Below are 10923 nucleotides of genomic sequence, written 5' to 3' on the forward strand. Positions count from 1 at the left end.
ATACAGAGATGAGCCACAAAAGTTCTGGAACAAATATTAACCTCTACCAAAGTGACAGAAAGGCCAAATTGGAGAGAAAGAAAGGATCTGCCCCTGTTCCAAACCATACAAGCTCATCAGTCAAGCATGGTGGAGGTAGTGTCATGGCTTGGGCATGCATCTCTTCTGGAACAGGCTCACTAATCTTTATTGATGATGTAACTTATTGATGATGGTGATTGAATTCAAGTCTAAAGTCTAGAGAAACAATCTGTCTTCCAATTTACAGAGAAATGCGTCCAATCTGATTGGGAGGAACATCATCATGCAGCAAGACAATGACCCAAAAAGCACTGCCAAAGCAACAAAGGACTTTATCAGGGGGGAAAAGTGGAAGGTTTTTAGACTGGCCAAGTCAATCACCAGACCTTAACCCAGTTGAGCAGCATTTCATCTCCTGAAGAGGAAACTGAAGGGAGAAACTCCCCAAAACACACAACAACTGAAAGAAGCTGTGATAAAAGCCTGGAAAAGCGACACAAAAGAAGAATGCAACAGTTTGGTGATGTCAGTGGCTCACTGGCTTAATGTAATTATTGTAAGCAAGGGATATGCAACCAAATATTAAGAGTTGTTTATGTTCCATTACTTTTGCTCACCTAAAAAGTTTGTGGTCTGCCATGTTCCAAGCTGTTCAACACATCTAGATGTAAATATCAGGAAAGCTCAAATTCTGATCTATCGTCTCATATTCATAGTCTTTTGATCTCACACCAAAATGTCTTCAGTGTATATCAAGAACAATAGAATTGACTTTGCCGTTCCAGTACTTTTGAAGGGGACTGTAGAAATGTTGTGCAGCAGCATGAGTTAATTATTGTACCTATTTAACAATAGTTCAAGAAGATTCAAACACTCAAATGTGGATCACAACAGGACCAGGATGTGATCCAAATTGAGAGCATCTGCGATGAAACTTGGAACTGGATCGAAAGCTAGCGGTTAAAAAAAAATTCTCTGGAATTTTCTCTTTCGGTTCAAAAACTCCAGCAAAACAATGTGCTGAATAAGATTGTAAATAGTAAAAATGTCAATACTTAGCCGTCAATAGTTACTGATCATAATACTGTTACTGCAGTAACAGATAACCACTAACCAGAATTAACTGAGGATTACAGTGATAAACAGGAAAACGGGGGCCATTTTACTTCTTGGCAGAAATGAAATCATTTTACAAATTTCATTTAAATATTTGACCATTCATTTACAGTAAACATTTATGCAATCGTTTGTGAAAACAATCACGAGGAACTGAAAAGCGGTTTGTGCACGTTAAGCACGGAATTCAACAAAAGACCAGCAGTTAAATAAATACCTATCGCTCAGTGCTGTTCTAAATGGAATCGAGAACAGCTCATCAACGTGAAGGTAACGAGGAAGTGAGGAAGGGACCTGTTGCGTCTTACAGCTGATAAGTTAAAGGAAAACCAGGCGGACGAATGAGTCAAGAACAGTATACAAGTCGATGTGCATAAGACATCACGAGCCAGAGCTTTATTTTCGCACTGTTAGCGGAGATCGTTCTCATCCTCCTGAATGGTCTTCTTGATTCTCAGTAATATGGAGGTGCACCACTGATCCAGCCTTGTGATCGAATCGAACTCCTTCACCTAAGGGTGAGAACAGACAACGGTGCACTTCTGCATTACTGATCGTCTCTTCCATACACTCGTGTGTCCATGAACCTGATCTAAGTATTTGAATTATACGCAGTCACAAATAGTTTCCATACAAAACAAATCGGGCTCAGCTTTTAAGATGATATTCTAGCTTAATATTTACACCGGAGCGCTGCTGAATTCTCGATTCTGAAACTTACTGCGCTTGTATACGCGTCGATATCTTGTGCCTCGTGTGCATCGAGAAGTTTCTGTTAAAAAGAAAAAAACAACAACAACATGGAATCAAACTAATCGAGGTAGATCATACAAAAAAAAATTAGCAAGCTCAAGCCAAAACAATAACTTCATGATTTGTTTTAAAAGCCGACCTTCAAGAGTTTGCACTCCCTGGCGTCTGAGAAGGCAGGAAACATTTCCTCGTATCGCTGCACAGCCAGCTAGATACGATAGATTGAAATAATCAGCAAGAGCGTACTCAAGACACTGAAAATGCTAGCAACCTGCTAATGACAATACTAATCACCTTGGCGTTCAGCATATCGACACAGAAGTGACACAGTGCTGCCCTGAAGAAGTGATCCTTAGCGCCATACTTCAGCAGGGTGTTGTCCATGCAGTAGGTCCCAATCTGAACACATTTACATGTTTACACACACTCAAAAAAAAAAAAAAAAAGCCACAACAACAAGCTGTGTTTGTGTATGATTTTATGGTGTATTGAAACACACACCTGTTCATATATCTGTATCGCTTTCTGGTACTGTTCAAGCTGGGCGGCGTACGTAGCCACTTTAAGAAGGCACTTGTTGGCAGAACTATAAGAGAAAAACAGATCTCAGATCACCTCAGGTAGTGTTCGGTTAAAATTATTTGCATGCGTGTGTGTGTTTTAGAGTAACCTCAAAGTACCTTGTAGACTCCTCTCCTTTGTAGTAATCACCGGCTTGCTCGTAATGCACAACTGCCTGTGATTATAAAAAAATAAAAAAAGATGAAGGGAGATAAAGGCGGAGCTTACAGTTACAGCTTTGTTTGTTCTACCATTATTACAGAGTGCTGTGTGCTTTAGACGGAGACTGGCTTACTGGCCGTCTCTCATCCCCCTTCAGCTGAAAACCCAAACATGAACTCGCTCACCTTATCAATGTCCAATAAATCAGACTCGTAGATTTCAGCTACACTGATGTGGTGTTTTGCTGCGATGGTGAAACGTCCCTGTGGAGGAACACGAGATGAGATGAGATCCCAGCAGAGTAAATACAACCTAATCAATGACTCGCCTTAATGAATATAATACATGCATTTCCCCTCAAAATATTAGAAATGGGTCGGAATTTTTAAAAATGTGTTTAGATTGTCAATCCCTGTTTTACGATGCCGAGTTAGTTGGTGAAGTGTTACCGTGAGAGTTTTAATATTCTTTAAAAAAACACCACCACCACCACCATGCTCTGTATCTGTTAGTTTCTGTTTCTCAGCATGTTTTTCTGCGTCACTGACAGTTGCGGTTTAAACAAATAATTGGAAGAGCTGGACTTCCACTTGGACAAATGCTTCTCGTCACTTGATCATTTATTCAATCATGAGAGGAGGCAAAAATTCCTCAGATTTCTCTCCAGAATCTGAGGAACATAAGTATAGCAATTAAATGTGTGAAATATCCAGCAACCACCTATAAATACAAGAATGAAAGAAAGAAAGTGAAGAAACGATAGAAATAGTAGAGAAAGAAATGACATAAATAAATGGTGAAAAAAGTAAAGAAAGATAAACAAACAAACAAACAAATAAATAAATGAAGAGTGAATATATAGTAAAAAGAAAGAAACATTTTAAAAAATAGTCAAGAAATGGTAAAGAAAGAAAGTAAAAACAAAATAGGAAAAAGAAAAGAACAAGAGAGAAAGAGATAGAAAGAGTGAAAAAAAAATAGTAAAGAAGGAAACAATATACACAAACAAAAAATAAAAAATTGCCAAGAAATAGAAAAGAAAGGAAGAAAGAAACTGAAGAAACAGTAAAGAAAGAAATAACAAACAAACAGATACATATAGTGAAAAAATAGAAAAGGAACATAAACAAATCAATACATAAATAAATGAAGATATAGTAAAGAAAGAAAAAAAAGAAAGGAAATGAAAGAAAGAAGAAGAAATAAATAGTCAAGAAAGATTGATAGAAAGAAAAAAAAAGAAGAGTGAATACATAGTAAAGAAGAAAATAAGGCACAATATACACAAACAAAAATGAATAAATTATCAAGAAATAGTAAAGAAAGAAATGGTAAAGAAATAAATAAACAGATAAATAGTGAAAAAATGTAAAGAAAGATAAACAAACAAAGAAACAAACATTCAAATAAATAGATCAGTAAATGAAGAGTGAAGATATAGTAAAGAAAGAATGAAGAAAAAAATGTAAGAAAGAAAAACAAATAAACAGTCAAGAAATTGTAAAGAAAGAATAAAAAGGAAAGAAAACTACAGATAGAATCGTATAACCGCGATGTCTAGGAACGCAGAATAACGTCTAAATGTTTGTGAAAGAGTGCGAGTGTTATTGTTACAGCATGAATATAAAGCAGAGTGTATATAAAGCAGGGTGTATATATATCAGCTCAACACCTCGGCTCTCGTTTCTCACCATATCCGTGTAGATATCGATGGCCCGACTCAGACACTTGATGGCCTCTGAGGGAAGAGCGACATACGGTTAAAGTGGAAACATTAAACATTTTACTACTTCAACTGAAATGAATTACATTTCTTTCAGACCAAGGAAACAGAAACTATTAACCTTGTGGATCTGCTTTTTTGTACGCGTTGCCGGCGTCTATAAAGCTGACGGCAGCGTTGTGCTTGCTTTGTGTTTTCAAGTGCACTTTTGCAGCTCTGCAGAACGCATCTCCTGCAGCTGAGAGAAGAAACATAGATAAATTAAGCAAAATGTTAGATTAAAATGTCAGATTAAAAGCAATTCAGGTCTTAACGAGGCAGTGTTAAGTTGTTGCGGACATACCGTTCCAGTTCTTAGCCATCTTGAACATATTCGCAGCTCTCGTGTACATGTCACAGGCTTCCTCTGCCTTGGAAGAGCTCCTAGAGAATGGAATTGAAATACTAGTTATAAAGCAGAGGTATTGCGGTGCCTTGTGAAAGTGTTGAGTCATGATCATACTTCATTCGTTTTGGTAGTAACATGTATATAATATCTATTTTGGGGGTCACAATCCAACTCCTAAAGAACTTGCTGGATATTTTCATCACCTGTAGCAAATCCGTAACTATAAGTACTGAGTGATTCCATAATCGCGTTGCCATTTGCATTGAATATTATAGTTTTTTCTCTTAGCAATTTTGCTCTTAAAAGAGTAACAGTTTAGGCCTAGAATGAGCAAATTGATTAGCTAGTATCCATTCTAACGATTTACTTTAAAATATGTTTTTTGGTCAATAATTGGCTTCTTATAGGTTGGATAACAGGGTTATGACCTCATCAGTCAATGTCACAATGTAAATGGTAAATGAAGAAACATGATCTTTGGATAACGCGTCTTCCTGTTTAACACGTGACTTGTGTGTGAACGTGTTTAAGTAACGTTGCTCAGTGAATGTTGTGGGACGCTGAAATATACAATTTTGTTTTTCATTCATTCATCTTCAGTAAACACTTTATCCCCGTCAGGGTTGCGGTGGATCCGGAGCTTATCCGGGGAACACTGGGTGTGAGGCAGGAATACACCCTGGATTGGATGGCAGTCCATCACAGGACACACATTCACATCTAGAGCCAAATTAGAGTGGTCAGTCCACCTACTGGCATGTTTATGAGAGGTGGGAAGAAACCTGAGGAAACCCAATGTAGACATGAGGAGGAGAATATGTGGAACTGGACAGTAATCCAAACTCGGGTATATTTTTTTCATAAACTATAATGGACGAGTCATGGAAAAGTATTCCAAAAAAGTTGGGACGCTGTGTAGAATGATTTGCAAATCTGTTATTCACAACAGAACATAGAAAACATATCAGAATATATCTGTATCATTTTAAGGGGAAAAATAAGGTAATTTTTAATTTGATGGCTGCAACACATCTCAAAAAAGTTGGGACGGGGCAGCAAAAGTAAGTGTTACTAAAAAGAAACAGCTGGAGGAATATTCTGCAACTAGTTAGGTTATTGTGCAACAGGTCAGTAACATGATTGGGTATGAAAAGAGTATCTTAGAGAGGCAGAGTCTCTCAGAAGTAAAGATGGGATGGAATCTGGATGGAAACAGATGTTGCTCTAAAACCTGTCTATACTTTTCAGCATTGATGGTGCCTTTCCAGATGTGCAAGCTGCCCAATCCATAGGCACTAATCCACCTCCATACCATCAGAGATGCCTAAAATGTATTTTACCCTTACTTTATCTACATATGTGTAAATGTAATATACCACTGCCACACAAATGGCGCCTCAGTCATGGAATAAGGTTAACTATGACACTGCTATGGTTTTCCAGTGGAATTTTCTAGTAACTACAATTGTTATTGTTATAAAATAAAATGCAATAAAATACAATAAAATAAGTAATAATAATAATAATAAAACATCACTGTGGTTTGAAAGCCATACGTTGGTTATAATTTGGTTAATACTGGAGATTTTATATATAAGTCCATATAGTTTATGGATAAACAAGTCCACTTACCCGAAAAACGTCCCAAAGAGCGATCCTGATACTCTCGTTTTCTTGTCAGCTTCAGCGACCAGGGCCATGGCTTCTTTTTCTTTTCCAGAACAATCCATTTTATCACTCTGTCCTGTCGTATTCAGTTATCTCTGAGAAAGCTGAGCAGCCTTCGTTTTTCTCCCTCCAACAATCTGCTCTGTTGTTGTGAATACGTCACTACGGGAACCGGAAGTACATTCTGGTGGACGTGGAAATCTCAGGGACCGTCGCAAAAAAGTTTATTTCAAAGCCATACGTAACAAACACAAGAAACTTTTCCGGTCATGGCTGCTCTTCTGATATGTAAGTACTATATTGTTAATGTGCACAGCAGCACCACGATACTCTATGCGTATGCATATACTCACGCGTATGCACGCGTGTTTGAACACAGCTCTGTATTTCTTTCCGTCTTTCTTCTCCTCCGATAATTTACACCGCTCCTCTATCAGCAACCGCGGGAAGTATTTCCAGTGTAGAGGTCGCAAAATGTGAAACGAGGCCGTTTTTGGAATTCTATGATGTTGTAAACTTCACACTTTAGGTATTGTTTGGTTTTGTTTGGGGTTTTTTTCTGTCTTGCATTATTTTTGAAATGTAATTGCAAACGCATTGAACGTGTACGTGCTGGAGTGTGACGCAGAGACGCACGCTTTGCGTGGAATTGGCACGCGATTTGTTAGGTGAATTAAGTGTTGCAGTGCAAGCCCGGAAGAAGATTGAAGTAAAGTTATATACAATAAACATGACTTCATGCTAATTTAACCATAGGGTTCAAATGAACTTTTTTAGACACCATTTGTAGTCTTACAGCCACTGTTAAGTCTGGAATTAATATACAACATCCTATATACATGAAACACCACTCATTCATTCTATTTTGGCAGAACAATTTTATTTTTTTTTTAGGGGGGGACTTGTCATGGTTGTAATAAGTGTGGAGACTATGACTGTAGACTCTATACACGGTTAACTCTTTGTTTCTCTTCTAGCAAACCAAACCAAAAGCCACACGCATGGAGTTCCCAGGTCGAAGGCGGCCTGGTAGTCTTGGAACTCCGACTTTGAGGAGAAGAATGGATCGCGTGTTACCGTTCTCAGAACGTCGCACATCCAAAGTATGGGACCACTACACCCAGCTTAGTATGCACCGAGTTGAGTGTAACCACTGCAAGAGGCAGCTGTCTTTCCACAACAGTACCACGTCGATGAGGGAGCACTTGGGACGAAAGCACAGCATTCGTGATGGAGCGGTCCCACCTCCCAACACGGCCGATGTCCCAAACCCCTCAGCATTACACCAACACACGGCTACGTCCGCCTTACTTAATGGCAGATTCCCAACGTCTAATGCGGCTGTAGATGTTCCGACAGGGTCGTTTCAGCCGGTAGTACCTGTTATTGTCAAAGAGGAGCAGCATGAAGAACTATCGTCCGATGCTGCTGAGGCCAAACATGCCTGCACTACATTTGTTCCTGGTTCTGCAGGAGGAGTTGGCACTTCAAATGTTAATTCCATTCCCAGCCAGGATATAGAACCAACTTACAGATATTCCCCAGATGAGCTTAACACCACGGTCAACAACGGTGCTGTCTGCAACAACAGTGGCGCCAGAGGTTGCAGTGATAAGCGGGCAGGACTCTTCACAGATCTTATCTTGGAGATGGTGTACAGAGATCTGCAACCTTTCTCAGTGGTGGAAGAGAGGGGATTCCGACTCTTGCTTAGTTGCATTGAACCCAATTATCCTGTTCCATCACCTTCTTTGCTTGGGAACCTTCTGTGTCATCGCTACCACGTTCTCAAACAATGCCTTCAGCAGCATCTTCAAACTGGCCTTGCTCCTCGCTGTCTGGCCATTTGTACTGAACATTGGCGTTCTGTGGAAGGATGTGGGGTTGAAGGAAGTGGCCAGTTCTACCTCACCGTCAGTGCACATTTTGTGGACTCTAACTGGCAACTGGCCCGCTGTGTTTTAGATACTCGTCCAATACCAGAATACAAAGGCAACACCACTAACAGTGGGCCTGCCAAGTTTGCATACACATTAAAAGCAGTTCTGTCAGAATTCCACCTTCCTGAGAGTTCTGTGTTCTGTGTTGTTTATGACACTCCCTGGGGTATGGGGTGCAGGAGGCAGGGAAGCATGACGACACTTGATCAGGACTATCAACAGGAATTTCCTGGACCCAGTCACGCTCCCATGCAGTCCCTTCCAGAGGGCTGGGAGCCACTGCTTTGTGCAGGTGAAGCTCTCAAACTCTGTGTCCAGGAGGGACTTTATGTAGAGACTGTCAGACAGGCACTTGCAGATGCTCGTGGGATCGTCCTACACTTCCAACATGATGTTAATGCTGCAGCAGCTCTAAATCAGAAAGCAGAGGCTGCCAACAAAGGTGCGGCATGGCTGGTCCTGGATGACCCAGGCCGCTGGGCCACAGCCATTGACATGTGTGAAAGACTGCTTGAGCTTAAATGGGTGGTTAGCTCGGTGCTGGAAGAGCAAAAGGCTGCACCTAATTTGGCTGATCATCAGTGGCGTTTATTACATGAATTGGTGCCGGTGCTACGAACTGTGCGCATTGCAGCATCCTTCCTGAGTGAAGACATCAATGCTTCTATTTCTTCCTTGATGCCATGCCTCCAAGGTGTGTCCCGAATCCTGGGGCAGAACATGACTGACTGTAGCTGTCTTGTGGTTAGGGGAGTCATGGAAAGGATCCGCACTGGGATGGAGAAGCGCTGGAGACTGACTGATGAGGAATCTTTGCTTGACAGTCCTGCTGTCTTGTCATCATTCCTGGACCCAAGATTCAAGGAGATGCGATTTCTCAGCCCACATGCCCGCAGCAAGCTGCATGACAAGGTCAAAGAGCTGTTATCTGTTCAGGCTTACACTGATGATAGGGAGGTGGACCAGAATATAGACAGGGGCTTAGAAGTGAGAGAGAATGAGACAGGAGGGGAACCTGCTGTTTTGGGATTGGATGATCAACTGCCTATTCCCACAGTGGCATCACTGGATTCCCCTGAATCGTGTGCCTCATGTGCGGAGGAGGGAGACAGCGTTGAACTTCAGCAGAATGAGAATTTCGTAGCTGTCTCATCTCCAGAACACATTAATGAAAATCTTATTGTGGGTTCACCTTCTAAAGCTACGACTGGACATAAAAGAACAGCCAATGTGGCTGGACTGTCATCTCCACTCACGTGTGATCGGCAGCTCACTGCCCGAATGCGAATAAGCCCTGTTCCTCAAAGTATGTACGACATTCTTCTAGGAGAGGATCCTACTGAGCGAATGCCCGAAATCCAGCAGCAGTTGGAGAATTACATTGCAGAGCCGCTGTGCAAACGTAGCCTCTCGCCTCTTCACTGGTGGCGTAACAAAGAGCATCGCTTTCCCGCAGTGGCCCGTCTTGCACGGAAATATCTTTCAATTCCAGCTACTGCTATCCCTGCTGATCGTGCTTTTGCACCGAGGGAATCACCTGTGACCCACAGGAGAGCTATGCTCGGGCCCAAACATCTTGACCAAATATTGTTTCTTCATCAGAACTGTGATTATGTAGAGCAGCTTAAGGGTGGTCTTTCAGGACATAGAGAGAGTGACCATAACAGTAGCCTGAGTGGGAACCAAAGTAGAGAGAGTCTGTACCAGACTTTAGTGTCCTATGATAATAAGGTTTAAGAGAATAAAGGCTGTGATTACCATTTATGGACATGACAAGACTCCTCAACACAAGACACAAGACTTGTGCACTCTCGAAGTACTCGAATGTATAAAATGTACTGAACTCAATACTTTCACAATCTATATTTTTAACAAGTATAAAAAAAATAAGCTCCTTGGGGTTTTGTCATTGTTAAAAAACAAAACAAAACACCTAATTAGTCGATAAGGATTGACTATTTTTGACAGTTAACAGTTGTGCAGCTACTAAAAGTTTTATTTACAATGACCAGACAAATTGTCATCACAAATTTGAAATAATGCTGATTCCTATTCCATAATAAGGAACACTACGTTTTTTTTAGTGTTTGGACTCTGGGAGTTTCGGAGAATGGTATGATCATTGTCTTGTAACTCTGGCGTATTCATTGGGATGCTCAATTTGATCTACCTGCTCAATACTGTGCAAGTGATATGTGTTCAGTTACACCCTGTAACTGGTGTAACAGCCTGTAACGGTCCTAAATGTACCTTTAATTAAAAACGATCATTTCTCAAGCTTTGAACATGTGATTACAAAGAAAAAGTTCATGCATGCATTTCAAGAGTTATTGTTTATTCCATGTACAAAATGACATGTTTTGTAACTTGTGACATTAAGTATTGTTCTCTTCACTAAATGTAACGGCTGATTAAGATGTAATCCATGAACTGCATGTCAAATTAAAGCTTGTATGAAACAGTTTCAAGTGTAAAAATAACGTCTGCCACGACAGACAGGGAACAGCTATTCAGTATAACACAAGGGTATGAGAAGTGCTGTTTGGGAATTGTGTTTCAGCTGGCAATCTGATAGTTTAACTCAAACAATG

At 40.5% G+C, this 10923-nt stretch overlaps 2 protein-coding genes across 5 annotated transcripts; one reads left to right on the plus strand and one right to left on the minus strand.

The window, feature by feature from the left end:
- Nucleotides 1-1501: 1501 nt before the first annotated feature.
- napaa (N-ethylmaleimide-sensitive factor attachment protein, alpha a) lies at nucleotides 1502-6544 on the minus strand. Its single transcript, NM_001201211.1, is given in 11 exon segments — nucleotides 1502-1649; nucleotides 1859-1909; nucleotides 2030-2098; nucleotides 2185-2289; nucleotides 2392-2476; nucleotides 2571-2626; nucleotides 2799-2876; nucleotides 4305-4351; nucleotides 4458-4574; nucleotides 4680-4759; nucleotides 6357-6544. Coding segments are annotated over 11 exon segments (888 nt in total). The 5' UTR covers nucleotides 6455-6544; the 3' UTR covers nucleotides 1502-1547.
- Nucleotides 6545-6586: 42 nt separating this feature from the next.
- Nucleotides 6587-10795, plus strand: si:dkeyp-117b8.4 (E3 SUMO-protein ligase ZBED1). 4 transcript variants are annotated; one of them, XM_017459695.3, is made up of 2 exons: nucleotides 6587-6680; nucleotides 7370-10795. In XM_017459695.3, exon 2 carries the CDS (start codon nucleotides 7394-7396, stop codon nucleotides 10067-10069), a length of 2676 nt encoding a protein of 891 aa, XP_017315184.1. In that variant the 5' UTR covers nucleotides 6587-6680; nucleotides 7370-7393; the 3' UTR covers nucleotides 10070-10795. The 4 variants fall into 4 exon arrangements, with proteins under 4 accessions (XP_017315184.1, XP_017315182.1, XP_017315185.1 ...); XM_017459693.3 differs by lacking the exon at nucleotides 6587-6680 and adding an exon at nucleotides 6815-6921; XM_017459696.3 differs by lacking the exon at nucleotides 6587-6680 and adding an exon at nucleotides 6958-7060.
- The last annotated feature ends 128 nt before the right edge of the window (nucleotides 10796-10923 follow it).

The sequence above is a fragment of the Ictalurus punctatus genome, chromosome 28, assembly GCF_001660625.3.
Source record: "Ictalurus punctatus breed USDA103 chromosome 28, Coco_2.0, whole genome shotgun sequence".
In the NCBI taxonomy this organism is placed as follows: Eukaryota; Metazoa; Chordata; class Actinopteri; order Siluriformes; family Ictaluridae; genus Ictalurus; species Ictalurus punctatus.

Bases quoted from the DNA above. Each gene is read 5' to 3' on its own strand.
- si:dkeyp-117b8.4 (XM_017459695.3), top strand. From the start codon at position 7,394: ATGGAGTTCCCAGGTCGAAGGCGGCCTGGTAGTCTTGGAACTCCGACT.